Source organism: Rhinopithecus roxellana, chromosome 4 (genome assembly GCF_007565055.1).
Source record: "Rhinopithecus roxellana isolate Shanxi Qingling chromosome 4, ASM756505v1, whole genome shotgun sequence".
NCBI lineage: Eukaryota > Metazoa > Chordata > Mammalia > Primates > Cercopithecidae > Rhinopithecus > Rhinopithecus roxellana.
Window position 1 is genome coordinate 31,993,135 of NC_044552.1, and position 19,993 is coordinate 32,013,127.

The following is a 19,993-nucleotide window of genomic DNA, read 5'->3' on the forward strand; positions in this document are numbered from 1 at the left end:
CCCAAACGACTGGGATTACAAGTGTGAGCCACCGCACCCGGCCTCCAGGTAGTTCTCTATAGCAGTGTGAAAATGGACTACTACACATACATACACACTGACCACATACTAAGCTGAGAACCCTAGAAGGGAAAAGTAAAAGACTACAGTTAACTGTAACTTCTACTCCAATTCCTCCATCGGGTGCAAGGTGGTCCACTAGAAGGGGCTCTGCCTGTGGAATGGGTAGGAGATAAGCTTTTGCACACACTGACCATTTTGTGTGATTCTCCCCTGAGCTTCCCCACTCTTCCCTTCCTTAAGGACTGACTGTATTATTCCATTCTCATGCTGCTATGAAGAAATAACTGAGACTGAGTAATTTAGTAAAGAAAAGAGGCTTAATTGACTCATAATTCTGCATGGCTGGGAAGGCCTCAGGAAACTTATAACCATGGCAGAAGGGGAAGGAGAAGAAAGGCACCTTCTTCACATGGAAGAAGGAAGGAGAAGTGTCAAACAAGGGGGGAAAGTCGCCTTATAAAACCATCAGATCTCGTGAGAATTCACTCACTATCACAAGAACGGCATGGGGGTAACTGCCCCCATGATTCAGTTACCTCCCACTGGGTCCCTCCCATGACATGTGGGATTATGGGAATCACAATTTAAGATGAGATTCGGGTGGGGATATCGCAAACCATATCCCTGACCCAATTCATACCCTCCACTAGTAGGTCTTCCTGATACCATTCCCTCAGCTGAGGTTAATGCCCCCGTTCAGCATTCCTACAGCATCTGCTGAAACTTCCCGATACATGACTTATTTTACTGAGTTGTCACCTTCTGTTTAAGTGTCTTTCTTCTCTATTAGCTCTTAAGATCCTTCAAGGCAGAAACTACACCCATGTGTCTTTCTCTCCCCTGTGTCTAAGATACACTCAGCAGCCTCTTAATAAATGTCTGCTTAATGCCAAGAAATTTACAATAGCTAAATAAGTTAAGCTTTACTGACAAGCAGAACCAGCCTTAATATCTGGTTAGAGAAATAGGACTTGGAAAAGCACAGCCTCCTGGTCTAGACTAGTTCAGACTCACTAGTGCCATTGTAGGAAACCATCTGCATTAAGGCATTTAAGGCCCCTCTGCCAAGCCAGGACGTTTGCTTCTTTGCCACATTCTAACACCTTCATCTGCTACTAAACTCCCTCACTCCCAAATCTCTGTTTCTGCTCCGGAGGACATTCACTTTACTAAACATAATTGTGAAGCACAGAAGTCGTATTATATTCTTAGGCCACTGGATGCCAAAAACCCTTCACAGCCCAGATTTCCAACTCTGTTTACTTTCCCAGAAATTTTACAGCATTCTAAACATACTGTTACAATCTCAAAATAGTTTTAAATGACAGTAGCAACCACAGACAACCTATTTCTATTTACTAGCTTCAGCTCCTCTGAAGGAAACAGTATCATTGCTATGTAAATTAGCACTTCTGTAATGCTCCTTAATATTTACTGAATCTTTCAAGGCCGAGCTCAAAATACCATTCTTCATGAAGCCTTATCTTACTAGGCAAGAGATATGTTGGGTTCCTTTGCAGCCCAAATCAATACTTAACCTTTCTCCATGCCTGTTTATGCCTTTGTCTGTTGTTCTCCACTCCACTTATTTCCATACCTTGCCAGTGTGACTGTCCAGCTACTTTGAATCAGATAGTAGGTTTCCTGTTGGAAGGAGCCTCCTTTACACTGCCTGTCTTCCTGTCTTTGTGCCAGTCATCTGTTTGCTTTCAGCTCTCTTCCTTCCCTTGTTCTACACTGGATCTCAGAGGCTAAACCTTTGAAAACTACAGTCACCCAGACTCCCCTTACCAGGTTGTTTTTTTGTTCTGCCAACAGAAGAATCTGGTGGGAGATTGAAACATAGGAGGAAGGAAAAAGACATGTTCTTGTCTATTTGTTTCCAGTGGTACTGAAGGTAGCAGCAGGTGAATATGGACTCCAGTGTTTCTGTTCAGATAGCACAATTCCAGCGGTGACGGCAGTAGTGAGTGTACCAACAGCTTCAGCAACAGAGTTCTTGTGCTTATGCTGTTGATTGTGGTTGCCCTAGATCAATCCCAGTAGTCCTCCCTTACCTGCAGGGGATATGTTCCAAGATCCCCAGTGAATGTCTGAAACTTCACGTGGTACCAAACTCAATATACACTATGTTTTTCACTACACAGTAACAGGCAGGTAGCATATACAGCATGGATACACTCAACAAACAGATGATTCACATTCCTGGTGGGGCAGAGTAGGATAGCACAAGATTTCATCATGTTACCAGGAATGGCATGCAGTTTAAAACTTACGAATTGCTTATCTGGGATTTTCCATTTCATATTTTTGGACCATGGTTGCTTACATGTAAATGAAACCACGGAAAGCAAAACCACAGATAAGGGGGTCTACTGTACAGAACAAAAAGCTACCAGTCTTCCTGGATCCAAGCTAATAGAATCTTACTCCTATTCTTTGAAAGGGTTAATTAAACCATAATGTTGAACCTAGAGCTCTATGCTCTAGCTATTATCTCTTTTTTTTTTTTTTTTTTTTTTTGAGACGGAGTCTCGCTCTGTCACCCAAGCTGGAGTGCACTGGCCAGATCTCAGCTCACTGCAAGCTCCGCCTCCCGGGTTCACGCCATTCTCCTGCCTCAGCCTCCCGAGTAGCTGGGACTACAGGCGCCCGCCACCTCGCCCGGCTAGTTTTTTGTATTTTCTAATAGAGACGGGGTTTCACCGTGTTAGCCAGGATGGTCTCGATCTCCTGACCTTGTGATCCGCCCGCCTCGGCCTCCCAAAGTGCTGGGATTACAGGCTTGAGCCACCGCGCCCGGCCGCTATTATCTCTTAAGCAGAGAGGTTGAACCAGGGACAAGGATGGAGGGGGACATATGAGAACTTCTATTTCCCAGGAGAACCAGGAGACCTTAGGAAGCACAAACAGACTTCTGTAATGCTGAAGGTCACACTCCAATCTCAGTGTAAAGTGTTTACTGCTCCCCCAAGTCTTACTAAAACCATATTCTCTATTCATCTAGAAGACTCATAAGAGGAGAAGAGCCATTTAAAAAAGAAAAAAGGGAATGTAAATGGTCCTTAAACATATGAAAAGATACTCAATTTCTCTCATAAGAGAAATGCAGTTAAAATTGCACTGAGATACCATTTCTCACCTATCAAACTGGCAAAAGTCCAGAAGTTTGACAATATGCTCCACTGGCAAGGCTGTGGGGAAACAGTCTTTATCATACAATACCAGTGAGAATTTAAAAATGTTATAATCCCTATGAAAGTGAATTTGGCAATATCTAGGAAAATTCTATAAGCATTTACTCTTTGATCATACAATCCCTTCTCTAGAAATCTATCCCAAAGATATACTGGCAAAAATGGGAAAAGACTTATACACAAGGCAATAGCACTATTTGTAGGAGTGGAAGATTGAAAACAACCCAAATGGTTCATCAATAGAAAACTGTTTATTTAACATCAGTTAAATAAACGATGGTATATCTATACTAATGAGGACCATGCAGCTACAAAAAGAAACAAATAATATCTTTCTCTATAGCTAGCTCCAAAATAAGTGTTAAGTACAGAAAAGCAAGGTGAAACCAAGGTCTACAGTCCTATTGGCTACTCAAGAGGATGCCTAGAGCCCAGGGGTTCTAGAACAGCCTGGGCAACAGAGCAAGACCCTGTCTCAAAAAAAAAAAAAAAGAAAAGAAAGAAAGAAAAGAAAGAAAAAGAAGCATGGTAAGGTAAAAAAAAAATATAATATGTATGGTATATAGTGTGCTGCCAATTGTTTAAAGACATTAGGAAGATACAAAATATAAATATAGAAATAAATATATTTTTCCCACTTTTAAATGGAAGGATAATAACAACAAACTAAAGAAGAAAAAAAAAAGAGATTATTTACACAGGTAGAGAGGGCAGGAATAGAAGCTTCATTTATCTGAATAGAGCTCTTTTGTAGATTTGATTTTAGAATAATGTAAGTATTTCGCATAGTTAGGAAAACAAAAGTTTTTTAAAGGCAATCCCTAAATATTGAAAGCAAAATGGAACAGATGAACCTAATTGTATACTGAAATAGTGGCATAACTACACAGAGAATCATTGCAAGTGACTTTAAAACACTGTCATTTTACTGTATATTTCTAGAAATAGAAGGACCTGAAAATCAGTAACAAAAATCTTAAAGCTATTTTCAGTAATCATATGGTTCACAGCTATTCTGTATGTACTGGCGATAGAGTATAGTACATTGAATATAGAGTACAGTACAAATGAATATTGCACTGTATCACTGATAACCAAGATTTTACCTATGAAGAAAAAGAGATGAAAGATCAAAAGCTTAAACAAAAATCTTGTAGTACTGAATTTGAATTAGAAGTGTCAGTATATACTCATGATACATTTCATCTGCTAAATATATGTCATATAAATAATTAAGTGTATGTACATGTATTTCCGAGTTCTGTCTACTGAAGGGTCTAGAAATAGCAACAAACACAGTAGCAAAGATCATCTGCGGTATCTACACTGAGGTTTCCAAATGTAATTTTCCTCTATATAGTACCAAGCCTTCATGAAGAAATGGCTGATTCCAGATCAAGGGCAAGAAATGTACAAAATAAACCTAGTACATCTTGTTATGCCAGAAAGCACGGAGCTATCAAGGACTACTAAAGTCTTATCAAAAGACTCAAAAACCAATTTGAAGAGGCTAAAGATACAATGATTTGAATATTGTTACTAATAACCACAAGTGATTAAAAGATTTCAATCATGTTTATTCCCACAAATTCAAAATGATATGTACTTACCTCCCCCTAACAAATCCAAAAACAAACCTTTGTCACCCTTGAAGAATGCTAGGGAACCACCTCTTTATTTTGAAAACTGGTGAACAAAGGGAAAGAATGTAATATTTATCCTTCTTTTCCTGAGCGAATTGTATCTCAGGGTTACTAAATGAGTGTTGAAGAAAATTTTCTCTTTCTAGGGACTAAATTAAGAAGGAATGACACACTTGGAAAATAACCATTTGTAATCCAAAATTATGAAATAATGAATCCAGGAAATAATCATCAATGGATGTGAACATCCAAAAGAGAGAGACAACTAGAGGTTTTCTCTGCTTCTGGATAGATACACACAACCCTACCTATGGAACATTATTACCAAAAAATAATAGTTGAAACTGATTAAGGCTCTATCTAACTACCAAGTTACAAGAAATGCAAAAGATAAACATGCTAAATATTACCATGGAAATTCAATGACCAAAATCCAGACTGGTAGACAATCTATATGAGAAAAGCCTAGTTTCTTAACAAATAAATAGAGAAAAACAGACAAAGATAGACAGATAAATAGAAGAGAACCTACAGATTTAAAGAGATTTAAGAATCACAACAGTTATTTGCATAATATGGACCTTATCTGAATTCTGATTTACTCAACCTATAAAAACACATTCTGACTCCAGACTTTGAAACAATTAGGGAAATGGGAACTTTTTTTTTTTTTTTTTTTTTTTTGAGACGGAGTCTCGCTCTGTCACCCAGGCTGGAGTGCTGTGGCCGGATCTCAGCTCACTGCAAGCTCCGCCTCCCGGGTTCACGCCATTCTCCTGCCTCAGCCTCCGGAGTAGCTGGGACTACAGGCGCCGCCACGTCGCCCGGCTAGTTTTTTGTAGTTTTTAGTAGAGACGGGGTTTCACCATGTTAGCCAGGATGGTCTCGATCTCCTGACCTCGTGATCCGCCCGTCTCAGCCTCCCAAAGTGCTGGGATTACAGGCTTGAGCCACCGTGCCCAGCCAGAAATTGGAACATTGACTGCATATTTAATGCTCTTAAGGAATTACTGTTCAATTTTAGGATAGTATGATGGCATTGTGCTTATGGCTACAATAAGGAGGCCTTACTTTTAGATTTGCATAATAAAGTATTTATAGATGACATGATAAAATGTCCAAGATTAATTTCAAAATAATCTGATAGGGACAAAGTAGATCACATACAGATAAAACTAGGTTAGCTGTGAATTGATAATTCTTTAAAGCTGGGTGATAGGTACTGCTCTCTCTACTTGGATAACTAGTAGGGCATTAAAAAGTGAATTTAAACACAAGATTCAATGAAAAGGCAGATTTGGAAATCATTACAAAAAATCAGCCGGGCGCGGTGGCTCAAGCCTGTAATCCCAGCACTTTGGGAGGCCGAGACGGGCGGATCACGAGGTCAGGAGATCAAGACCATCCTGGCTAACATGGTGAAACCCCGTCTCTACTAAAAAATACAAAAAAAACTAGCCGGGCGACAAGGCGGGCGCCTATAGTCCCAGCTACTCAGCAGGCTGAGGCAGGAGAATGGCGTGAACCCGGGAGGCAGAGCTTGCAGTGAGCTGAGATCCGGCCACTGCACTCCAGCCTGGGCGACAGAGCGAGACTCCATCTCCAAAAAAAAAAAAAAAAAAAAAAAAAAAAAAAAAAAAAAATCAGAAGGACTTGGCAAATGCTATGCAGGTATCACCAAACTGGAGTGCTAAGGCAAAGTAAATACATTCTTTGGGAGGTTGAACGTTTATGAAATAGCAGTCACATCTCTTCTAATTACTTCTTCCATGCCTCACTGGTAAGACAGGTTAGGGTTTCTTACAAATGCCTCCTAACACAGAGGAGACAGTCATCACAGGCTGACTCTCCCAGGAAAGAATACATTCCAACAAGATCCAGATGCAGCCACCAAATGAGAAGAGGTCATAGTGGCAACAGCAAAGGTGGGAGAAAGGCCCAGCTCCGGGCAACGTGGTTGAACTAGGGCCTCTTCTTGTGGCTATGTGAACCCGAGGACTTCAAAGCCTCCCATGAATCTGTGCCAGTGAAGCTGTATGAGGCATGACACAGTCATCAAAAATGGGAAAGAACCCCTTTGGTGGGAAAAGAAGACTAAAATCTCATATAGTGGGTGTGCTTACCTGTCATCATTACATATTTTAAATAATAACATTAGAATCTTTTTAAAATTATAAATATTATAAAAGTGATTTTTAAGGCCTACAGAAAAATAATTATAGGAGCCTGCACTATGAAAAGAAGACCAGGAACTATGAAGGAAAAACATTCTGAATCTAGAAACATAAAGGCAGGATTTGAGGGCCAGGCATAGTGGCTCACACCTATAATCCCAGCAGTTTGGGAGGCCGAGGCAGGTGGATCACCTGAGGTCAGGAGTTTAAGACCAGCCTGACCAACATGGCAAAACCTTGTCTCAACTAAAAATACAAAAATTAGCCAGGCATAGTGGCACACACCTGTAGTCCCAGCTACTTGGGAGGCTGAGACAGGAAAATTGCTTGAACCCAGGAGGCGGAGGTTGCAGCGAGGCAAGACCGTGCCACTGCACTCCAGCCTGGGCAACAGTGTGAAACTCTGTCTCAAAAAAAAAAAGTAGGATTTGACACTCTAATTACTTACGATGACATTATCTTAGTTTTACTTTTTTTTCCCCAAGAAATCATGGAGTTCATATCAGTGATTCTCAGGAGCGGACTGTATATTTCACAGGATACAAGAAAGTGTAAGAAGTAAGCATCTGCAATTTAAAAATAACTCGAGGTGATTTTGACATACCTGTACCCCCGTAGAGGACCTGTCAAGGACCAGTAGGGTGACTGGCCAAGGCCTATGTGCTGCTAAAATGCACCTCAGATAATCAACATGGAAAGCTGGAGATTACTGTTTTAAACACCTGTGTAAGGTAAGCAGAGCTGCAATGTCAGAGGATAATGAAATCCCCCTGAACTTCCTTACCACTCACACCACTGCCAAGGATGAGCAACTCTGAGCTGTGAGGATGGTTCAAGGAGGGTCAGAGGGGGTTCCACCGCAGACCATCTTCCGGCAAGCACATGTACATATCTGCCTACCTGCACCACTGCTCCCATTTGGCTGAGGGACAATAACAGGCAGATGACTACAGTGCTCTTTGCAGTCAAACTTGTGAGCATCATGGAAGACTGCTTGAAGAGGAGTGTCTAACCAGACACCAAAAACACTTTTTGTATCTCTGTAATTTTCTTTCATCACCAACATATCTGAGACTGTTACGGCTTCTGATGATGCTGACTAGTTCAATTTGGACAAAACATGCATACCAACAGCAGCACCCCTCATGACAACCAATCCTGAGTTTCATGCCAGACAGGTTTGTTTCTTTCATAATTACAGTATCCACAAAACTGTTCTTCCTCCAGTAAGAAGAGGGGGCTGACTGATGTAGATGGTGCCTTCTCTGCAGCATGTTCAAAAATGCAGTGCACTGAACTGAAATGAGTAGCCAAATGCTACACATCTTGTAAATAAGAAGGGTCTTGGTTTCTAAGATCCTTCTCACTGAGGGCTCTCCTAACTACACAGATATACAGTGAGGCCTACAGTCTATGGAAGAGCCTGAACAACAGGTGAAAAAGAATGCCCTCCCAACAACCCTCCATCACCACAATTCTGTACAGCCTACAGAATTAAAATACAACAATATCAGGTAATGCTTCAAACTTGCTAACTTTCAAATTACTTAAAAGTCACACAAATTGTTAATATTTATATTTAATGTTAAAAGTATATTCATAACAAAATTAAAACCAAGGCAGCTATTTCAGTTGAGCTCCAAATACTCTCTATATTGGAAAATTTTCCACTCCTGCTACTTTATTAATATTGTTCTCCCAAATTTCCGTAAGTAAAGGATTAGGTTTTAGACTCAGCAGATGTTAGGAAAATTTAGGTTATGACCATTTAAAGAGTTAATAAACATTTGCAAGTTACACTCATCTTTCCCATTATAGTTATTCCCATGCTTTTAGGTCAATATGGACATGTGTGCCAACATGAACAAAACTTGGGAAGGAGAGGTGACATGAGTCCCTTTGTAAAGGTACAGAATTCTATTTTAGACCACAAGGCAAGGTCATCTTATCCCCACACCGGAACATACGAAGTCTCTTCTCAAAGGAAACTGCAATAAAGGGACAGAATCAAGGAGCTAATTGATCTAAGCATGATCTTTGCAGCAGGTGAGTGAAAAGCTATGGGCATGGGGTAAAAAAAAAAAAAGCAGAATAAGCAGTCTGGATGGGCAAAGCTACTCATGAATGTTAAGACCTGGGATGGACTGTGCACAATGCCCAGACTACCCATTACTGAAAATAAAAACAAGACAAGACAGAAAACAACCAAGCAAACAATTACACCAAAATTTAAAATCCTCTTTCCAAATATCAGTCAGGCAGTATTTCCCACCCAATCACTTGACTTTTGCAATGACAATTCAAAAGTGACAATTCAGTCACTTTGGTCTTATTTAAATTATACGGAGGCACTTTCATGAGTTGAACTTTCTTGAGGCTACATCGGGCAAATATGAATTTATATATCCATGAAAAGAAGATACCTCCACAGCTAACCATACCACTCCTATCAAATCAAAGGCCAAAATACCTGCACAGCCATGGGAAGTCTGAACATCCAACCAATATCATACAGACTTCTCTTCAAACTCACCTATCATTAAATCCCTTAGTGTGAGGGGCTTCACCTGAGCATCACAAACATTCGCTACATAGCAAATCTGAATGAATTACCAAAATATTTTCAACTCTTAAGCACTAGTACAATATTTACATTCATTCTTTTAAGTTCATTGAAATTGCTATTTTGAATACTTCTAAAAAATGTAAGCCATTCCCTATGTCACCCAGTAATAAGGCATTTAAATCAACCAGAGTTCTTAGAACTGATAAAGATAACTTAACAGAGTAACGAAGTATTTGAAGATAAAATACCTAAATATATATATAAAAATGTAACTGTGATACTTACCTATCAGCCCCTTCTCAAGAGTGAAGGTTTTGTTTGTAAACATACATTCAAAAGCCACAATGTGAAAAATCTTGTTCACTGTGTTGTGAGTCCCAACAATTCGAATATACCTATGGTAAAAAGAAAAGAAAATCTGTTGAAAATGAGCTCCCACCACAACCAATCCAAGGATACCAGAATAAGACAAGTCACTTAAACATATAGTGCACCAGGATATAGACCAAAGAAAGGACACTCTGAGCTTGACTTCAGACCCTGTGTCTGCTCCTTATGGGTAGCTCCAATTGGACCTAGAAGAATTATAGCAAAATAAGGGAGATGTCATTTTGCAGAAAATTAAGTAGAACTTAGATTGGATTTACCCAAAAAAACCAAACCAGGTGCTGTTCAGTTCAACCCCTGAATGTCAGTCAGGTACATGACCTGAAGACATTTTTACCAGATAATATGAAGTAGCTTCTGCTCTTGCCTTGTGGTTAGGAATGTGCGGGAGCACATGTGCACAATCAGATGCTTTCCAGCTCAGTGGAAGATTTCATCCATTGGAGATGAATGCATGAAATCAATATTGCTTTCTTCTTTAAAAGGAAAAATCCAGAAACTACTGAAAACTCCTCACAGTTTCTTTTATTTTAATAATGCTCCTAAATCTTTGTTAGGAAGTTAACCTTATACACTGACACCAGCCCCCCACTTGACTGCTGGAAAGTCTCCTGACCAGAGGAAGTGATCTGCAGAGATGGCCCAGCCTGCTCTGCAGCCTCCATCCTGGCCACATCAATCTGGCACCTGCACACAGTGCAGAGTTTCACTGGGCAGCCCTTGAGCATCTTGGCCTGTTCATCCTCTTTAATTCCCTGGAGACTTCATCTCCGACAAACAAGCATTAACCTTGGAGTAACTTGCTCTCTTCACTCTCCAAAGGGACCTGACCGTTCACAGGTTAATGAACAGATAAACTCACTCTTCTGAGTGTCACATGATTCCACAAGGGATGTGCCACACACCGTCTTACTGGAACTCAAAGGAAGAACCAGGAAAAATAACTAGATTAACTGATAACGCCTCCCAAATTATGAACTATGCACTCTGAAGGATGGGGTATATTAAATGAACAGATTTCAATTAGGATATGACAGACTGGACAAGGTTTTAGTAATCTCCTCCCCTCTGCTGTGTAAAACAACCTTCAATTTAGACGATATAATTTTACTTCTGAGTTAATCGCTATTCACTAATTCAGTAATTTCCTTACATTTCTCATCAGTCCAGGTTAACTGTATAATGTAAATGCTGATTTAGAAAATTCACATTAAGGAGACTATATTTGGGGTTTTTATATCATGGGCTATTTTCCCTCCTGATTCTTCAAGCCTGACTCTCACGGCATTCCCTGTGCACCTCATTTAGCCATCTGCTCCTTGACATGAGCTGATCACTCATCTTTACAACCAATATTAATGCTATCTCCTAAACTGACTGTCCAGTGTGCTCACACCTACTGCAGGGAGGCACCACTCTCCCTGTGTTGAGAATCAAGGCAACTGCTATATGTACCAGAGCCCACTGGTTAAGCAGGAATTTGGCCCTAATCTGTTCCTTCAAACCCTCAAGGCAGACTGCTTTTACTGGGTTTGGGTGGGTGGGTAGGTTCATTCAACATAAGTTCTTACTGGTCTGAGTAGTAAAGACTATACTGTCCTTCACCTTGGCAGTGACAATCTCCCTGATGCTTTCTGGAAGGGAAGGAGTGTATTAATTCTGGCACCTTGGCCTGAATCTAATTTTGTCCATTTCCTTAAACCCACAGGAACTCAACCAGCATAGCATTTTCAACTGCATATGGCTGTGACAGCCTGAGTGCTGCTGCCTGCAACCTTGGAGGGAATAGAGGGAATGTGGTTTAGTGGAATTTGATCAGATCATTTTGCTATTCTCTAGCTCAAATCTCTACCAAAGGAGAGACAGCTCTCCTACTGTGCACAGAAGAGCCAGGAAGTGACTAACAGGGTCTTTTCCCAATGGCGGTTCTTAAGGTTAATATATTCCAGGCTAACCTAAGGGGATTCAATAACCTTCCTTCCCTCTTGTTCTTTCTTTTTAAAACAATATATGGAATCAGGTTTTCCAAGTTTAGATAACTTATTTCCCAAATTTTACCCAGTGCAAACATTAGGAATGCAAGAAAATATGCAACCCTCCCCTCCCTCGCCCCGCAGTTATAAGCAACTGAGAACAAAAAGTTATACTGGAATACATTTTATACCCTTATGATAGTATTTGTGATAACAAACAAAATAATATATATGGTGGGAAAAGCATTGAGAGATGCCTCCAGATAAAAAGTTCTGTGTAAATGAAGATAATGTTATCTCTGCTGCATAATCCTGAAGTCAAATTAGCAATTCACCATTATATATCACACCTTTTGATCAGCCTGTTATACGCAATGCTCATAACAAGTTTAATTATTCTAGTTCTACAATGCTTTCTAAGTCTCTAGAAAAAAAAAATTATAGCATAATTTGCAAAAATGGCGTAAAGTCCCTACTCAAATACATATTTTAAAAAATGTGACATCAAAAGAAAGAAGCCAAGCTCCTTTTTCTCAAGCAAAAAGTTGCAAACATCCTGGACTTTCCCCATACTAAAGATCTAGCCTAGAAATGGCAAAAGGCTTCAACTAATGGCCCAACATCAATGACTGGAGGAGCAGCCTGAAACTCTACATTAAGAATTCAGGGCCAGGCGTGGTGGCCCTGTAATCCCAACACATTGGGAGGCCTGGGTGGGTGGATCACTTGAGGTCAGGAGTTCAAGACCAGTCTGGCCACCATGGCAAAACCCCATTTCTACTAAAAATACAAAAATTAGCCAGGCATGGTGGCATGCGCCTGTAATCCCAGCTACTTGGGTGGCTGAGGCAGGAGAATCGCTTGAAACCAGGAGGCGGAGGTTGCAGTGAGCTGAGATCGCACCACTGTCCTCCAGCCTGGGTGACAGAGTAAGACTCTGTCTCAAAACAAACCACCACAACAAAAAAGGCCCTGTCCAGCACAGGAGTAGTGCCTTGATCCATGAGCAATGACTGAAAGGGGGAGGAGGCAGCACAGGTACCATCCTTGATCATGAGCATATTTCCTTAACGGTGCTCACAGTGGAGCACCCCAAGGTAAAAGAAGTTATTACTACCCAAGTTATTGAAAAATCCAAGGGATAGGAATGGGAGAGTCCTCTCTCTTTTTGCTTTTTTTGAAAAACAAAACAAAACTTGGTTCTGGGTCATAACACCAAAACTGGAGAAGTAGGTATCACATTTTCTCTGTCACAAGAAATCCTGAATATAGGTGAAGTTTAAGATTTATTTCTTTGCCTTTTCAGCGCAAGTCAGACTCTGATTTAAGCAGATAATAAGGGCAGTGGCAGCCAGTGACTTCATCAGTGTGCAGAGAGGAGAACTGCTGAAAAATAGAACAAATATCCTTTGTTCTTGCTGAGGTCCTCAATAGCAGTTCAGACAGTTGGAAGATAATTAAAACTTAAACAGTGCAGAGGAAGGCAGATATGCAACAGATTGGCCATTTCTGATGAGGGTGAATGCTGTCCACGTGAACCAGAGTGTAACAGTCTGTTTCCAATATTCTCCTCCCTTCCCTATGTTAGCTGTCTTCAAGTAGCTGACAAAGACTGGATACTGAACATAGTTCAGAACAGAATGTTTCAATACAGAAATTTCTAGGAGCTATAAGATTGTGGGTGAACGAGATTCTGTCTTCTTTAACAAAATAAAACTGAAACCTCCAAGGACAGCACTCTAAAACTGAAAGGCACTACAGAGTTTTGACACAATGTGGCTTTTAGCGTCCAACAGAATCAGGTTTGTAGCCCAGTTCCATCACTTAATTAAATGTGTCACTTAAGGGGAAAAAAAAAAGAAAAAAATATATATATACACACATACATACACACACACACACATACATACATACATACATACATTTTTGAGACAGGGTCTCATTCTGTTGCCCAGACTGAAGTGCAGTGGCATGATCATGCCTCACTGCAGCCTTGACTTCTGGGCTTAAGCGATTCTCCCACCTCGGCCTCCCAAATAGCTGGGACTACAGGCATGCACCACCACATGTAGCTAATTTTTTGTAGAGATGTTGCCCACACTGGTCTCAAACTTCTGGGCTGAAACAATCCAACTGCCTCAGCCTTCTAAAGTGTTGTGATTATAGGTGTGAGCCACTGCACCTGACCCCCCAATTTTTTTTTAAAACTTAGTTTCCTCCTCTATAAAATGAGGTCAATAACACGAACTTTACAGGGTATTTAAATGAGACAAGTATTTAAAATATCAAATGCAGTGTTTGGCAGAGTAGGATACCATTAAACAGAAATTCAAAGAGTAGATTATAGGATGCAGAATTTCTTGGTTAGGACGTTGAGAACGCTGGTTGTCTTGGAGGGTATAGTAGTTAGCCCCCCTTACCTGTGGTTTTGCTTTCTATAGTTTCAGTTACCTGCAGGCCAATATCATATTTGGAGACAGCAAGAGGGAGAGAGACTGCATTCCCGTAACTTTTCACAGTATATTGTTATAATTGTTCTAATTTATTATTAGTTATTGCTGTTAAACTCTCACTGTGCTTAATTTATAAACTAAACTTTACCATAAGTATGTATGCATAGGAAAACATACAGTATATATAGGGTTCAGTACCATGCATAGTTTCAGGCATCTACTGAAGGTCTTAAAATTTATCCCCGGAGGATAAAGAGGGGATTACTGTGTTACTGACTTTAGATGTTAAAATGGTGCATCTATGAGAGGCAGGCCAAGGTGAAGACTTCAGGAACACAGGAAGGGGCTTGTCCTTCCTCTTAGGGCACCACAGCATGGGGACTATGGGCCATAGAAACCAAGCAACATTCAGAATGTAGATTTCCTGGCTCTGCGGCGCTTCTCGCTTTAATCCTCTAGCCTTTAAAAAAATGTTCTTGACCTGTCTTAACTAAGCATGAGGAAGCAAGGGAACAATCTTTTGCCCATATTTGGGTTTAAAGTTTAAAGTATCTTCTCCCTTCCTCCAACCCAGGATCCCTTCTTGGCAGAGAATGTGAAATCCAGGGAGACTGCTCAGGGCCATGTGGTCCAGCTAAGTATACCTAGTGATATGGTTCTTTTTTGTAAGCCCTGGAAGTTAGGAATTTGAATTTGTTAAGAAAAAAAATGCATTTCTTTTTTTTTTTTTTTTTTTTTTTTTTTTTGAGGCGGAGTCTCGCTCTGTCACCGGGACTGGAGTGCAGTGGCCGGATCTCAGCTCACTGCAAGCTCCGCCTCCCAGGTTTACACCATTCTCCTGCCTCAGTCTCCCGAGTAGCTGGGACTACAGGCGCCCGCCACCTCGCCCAGGCTAGCTTTTTGTATTTTTTAGTAGAGACGGGGTTTCACCGTGTTAGCCAGGATGGTCTCGATCTTCTGACCTCGTGATCCACATAGTACTATGACCTAAAGAAATTTTGCTTTGGAGATTTCACGGCATTCTCTGCCTGTTCTGGGAAGGTAGGAGTTCCTTTTCTTAATCTAGCTTTCCATTATTGCTTATGAGGATGCTACCAGATTTAATTTCTTTTTTTTTTTTTTTTTTTTGAGACGGAGTCTCGCTCTACCACCCAGGCTGGAGTGCAGTGGCCGGATCTCAGCTCACTGCAAGCTCCGCCTCCCGGGTTTACGCCATTCTCCTGCCTCAGCCTCCTGAGTAGCTGGGACTACAGGCGCCCGCCACCTCGCCCGGCTAGTTTTTTGTATTTTTTAGTAGAGATGGGTTTTCACGGTGTTAGCCAGGATGGTCTCGATCTCCTGACCTCGTGATCCACCCGTCTCGGCCTCCCAGAGTGCTGGGATTACAGGCTTGAGCCACCGCGCCCGGCCCAGATTTAATTTCTAAGGCACATACAGTACATCTTTAACATACTAAAGAAAATACAGAAAAACAGCAACTTGTGCATTCCAACTTTAAACCCCTAGTATTCTGCAGTCTTCAGCTCTAGTGGAGCACAAGCCTACCTGTGGTTACAGTTAATCCTTAACCTTTGCCTTAGTTATGTGATCACCTAACTTCTGTACTGAGCACATTTTATTAAAACATAAAATTGAATTTGGTAAGAAATATTTAAATGAGCTCTCAAGGGATTAACAAAAGCTAAAATCTATCTGAATTCTATTCTTTGGTAAACATATATTTATTCTGAATTTGAACTTTATATTCTTGGATTAAACAAAGAATCCTGAAAATGAGAGTTAGCCTGAGATTGGTACAAAAGAAGGGAACCGTAACATTTTGGCTCTTCCTTCAGTAATCACAGAGGACTCTGCAGAGAAACACTGTTCTTTGTTGTGGCCAGAGGCAGGCACCTAACAAGAACTTAAGCTACAGCATTCACTATAGATTTGAGATCACCCAAAGTTCAGATGCACCATTTCCAAGATTCCTATTTGACCTTTTCCTTTAAGGAGATACTAAGAATATACATAAATAATTCTCTAACCCAAGAAGCAGGTAATGCCTGTGGGTTTCCCCAGTATAAAATTTTCTTCTAGTTCTGTGTATAATGTTAGTGCTCTTATAATCAAGCCACTGACTGGAGGGGGAGTGACTTCAGGTCTTGTTGCTAAGGCAGCAAGTAGAAAACAAGTTTACTGCCAGAATGACAAAAAGCTTCTAGAAAAAGCATGTTGCAAAAAAAGATTTGTTACTCTTAGAAAACCTTCCCTCTGGCTGATCCGTGGAGCTATAGATTCTCCTGTACTGACTTCAGCAAAGGGACCCAGCAGCATTTGCTTACTTGGGAGAGGAAGGATTATTGAAAGGTTAAACACTGCACACAGGGCTAAGCAGAGGCTACTGTCTCAGAGAGCAGCCCTGATGCTATCTGACCATTTGCCCTGCAGAGGGAGCAATCATGTCCTGGCACCTCCACTGTTCAACCCGAAGGGCAAACAAAACAGGAAGTCTTGTTTTTGAGAGAAAACACATACTATATGGAATCAAGTATATGGAAGGGATGAGATGGGTAGAAATAATTACTAATACAGAAAGTCATTCCAATACTAGAGATAAATATTCAATTTTTTGTTTGTTTGTTTGTTTGAGATGGAGTCTTGCTCTGTCCCCCAGGCTGCAGTGCAATCTCAGCTCACTGCAAGCTCCGCCTCCCGGGTTCACGCCATTCTCCAGCCCCAGCCTCCCAAGTAGCTGGGACTACAGGCACCTGCCACGACGCCCAGCTAATTTTTTGATTTTTAGTAGAGACAGGGTTTCACCATGTTAGCCAGGATGGTCTCCATCTCCTGACCTCATGATCTGCCCGTCTTGGCCTCCCAAAGTGCTGGGATTACAGGCATCAGCCACTGCGCCCGGCTGTAACTGTTGTTTTTTATTTAGGGGAAAAGTGAATTTTGAACAGTAGGCTCTTCCTGTTGGCCAAATATGCACAATCTAAAACTTGCCATGATGTGCCTTCCGTGTATGAAATTATATTTTGAATTAATATCAAAAAATAATTATAATATTTACATAAATTATATAAAAATGACATAAGATCTAAAATGTATTTAATTCATGTACATTTTTTTGCTTGCAAATATACCATACAATAGCCTTTAAGGTATACTGGGTAAATTTGCTATTATCAAGATTTAATAAAAATCTACTAGGGGCCAGGCGCTGTAGCGCATGTCTGTCATCCTAGCACTTTAGGAGGCCAAGGTGGGAGGACCACTTGAGCCTAGGAGTTCAAGACCAGCCTGGGCAACAGAGGGGGACCCTGTTTCTACTGAAAATTAAAAAACTAGCCAGGCATGGTGGTGCACACCTGTAGTTCCACCTACTCGGGAGACTGAGGTGGGAGGATCAATTAAGCCCAGGAGATCGAGGCTGTACTGAGCCATGATCACATCACTGCACTCCAGCCTGGGTGACAAAGTGAAACTCTGTCTCAAAAGAAAAAAGTCTACTAGACATAGGAGATAATGCTAAGCCCCATGAAGAATCGGCCAGAAGCCTTCATCAGACATAAGCCTTGATCTGGACAAATTTATAATACAGTTTGGAAAGCAAGATACAAACATATCAAACTATATGACTTGATAGAACTGAATCAAAAGAAAGGCCTAGGTTCTAGTCAGAGCTTCATAATGCATTAGCTAATACAAATGGGGTAAGTTCCTTAATTTTTCTCAATCCCAGGCTCCACATGTGTAGTAGTGGTAGAGAGAAGGACATAAGAGTTTATTACTTATTCACATATGGTAGCTTAATCTTGAAACACTGAATTTAGCAACATGAATATTAAAAGTCGTCCCAGGAACTAATCTTGCTTCAAAGACCAAAATAAAACAAACATAGCTAAAGGAGAATTAATTATCTTTCTAACCACTCTTCCCAACTCATGATCACTGATTCATCCAATAAATATTAACTGAGCACTTACTATATGGTAGCTATTGTTGCTGGGTGCTGGAACATGGTACTGAATAATACAGATAAAATCCCTCCCTCACAGAACTTACATTTAAAGTTGAGATAAACAACAAATTAAAAAATCAAATAATTATCCAATGATTGATAGGTGATCTATTTGGCACTGAACTTTATAGACAAAGTTGCCAAATTAGAAGGATAAACAGACATAAAACTCCTACCTTCTGGAATAAAAGAGTCAAATGGAAAAGTACAACTAGCTCTGTCTAAGAACATGGCTATAATGTAAATGAGTCTGAGGTGTAGACATAGTACACCTATTACAGCTATTTAGCAGGATACAGGCAAAAATCTAATTAAGTAGGCTTCTTAGCATCTGGAAAGAGGAACTGATTTGAATTTCAAGCAATGTCTTGCTTATTTCATGGTTTAGTTTACTTTTTATTCTTTCCATTATTTTCAGATTATAATTTTCAAGGGATTATAGAGAGAGAAAATGAGATGTGGAGTATATAAAATGAAAAATGAATAAGGGAGAGGGGAAGAAGAGAGACAGGGGGAGAAAAAAGGGAGGCGGATAGAGAGAGAGGAGCAAGGGAGAAAGAGAAAAATGAGTATGAACAAACCAACCCCTTCTCTGTCTCTGTTATGTGCTAATGTGAACAAATTCCCATATGGGAATAATTTTAACCAATTTTATTACTCAATAAAACATTTGAAACCAACATGAAGTATACTTTAAGAAACAGAACTAATTTACCGAAAGTTCAACATTTGCATTTTTTCATTAACTTTTCCCCTAGCCCAAGATGCTAGGGGCTGGGGAGAGAATTTCACTAGTTTTATCTTCAAAATGTCTGCATTATCTTTTCCAGTTTATCCAATAAGCTATGCATTTCCACGAATGGAGACAAATGAGTCTAATGGAATTGTGAACTAGAGAAAAAGCAAGAGAAAATTAAATTTGTTAGTTTCCCTATGAATCTATAAGAACTCATTTGGTGACTATGACCTGTAACATGCCTCCTATTTAGTGTCAGGGCAAGGAAAGTTTCTCCTTTTTTTTTAACCTAAGACTAGGGTGGGCATATGCCATTAATTGTAACGTAAAAGTTTAAGGTTTGGAAGAATCTATTTTTCTCCTTTTTTTTCTTTTAGAGTAGAGGATTAAATAGAGGAGGAAGAGAGGCAAAAGAAGGAAAAAGAATTAGTCTCTCCCCAAAGAAAAATCTAAGAATCCTTCTAAGAATGTAAACATTATATACCCTGATAAATCAGACAGGAATTGCCCAAGATGGCTTAAAAAACAGAAGTAAAAACTAAGCCAAGAGAGTAATAAAGAGAGCATAGGGAGTGAGGAAATCACAAATCCTTACTCTAGACTCCTGAGAAACTAGCACTGGAATTAAAATAAAAGCGAATCACTTCTGCATATTGTACAAACAGCCTCTGCAGGCATCATTTCCTTTCATGGAAAACCCATACTCTGTACACTCATACAACCAGTTGTGTTATATATTCATATATATAATATATCTAATGAATATATATAATATATACAGTATTATTATATATG

General features: G+C 40.2%; 1 protein-coding gene across 1 annotated transcript in view; it reads right to left on the bottom strand.

Annotated features, from left to right (window-relative positions):
* Positions 1–19,993, bottom strand: part of BTBD9 (BTB domain containing 9) — a 487,969-nt gene that overhangs the window by 168,790 nt on the left and 299,186 nt on the right. Inside the window, exon 7 of the mRNA XM_010389718.2 lies at positions 9,929–10,038. Coding sequence (XP_010388020.1) covers positions 9,929–10,038 — 110 coding nt within the window. The remainder of the gene's footprint in view (positions 1–9,928; positions 10,039–19,993) is intronic.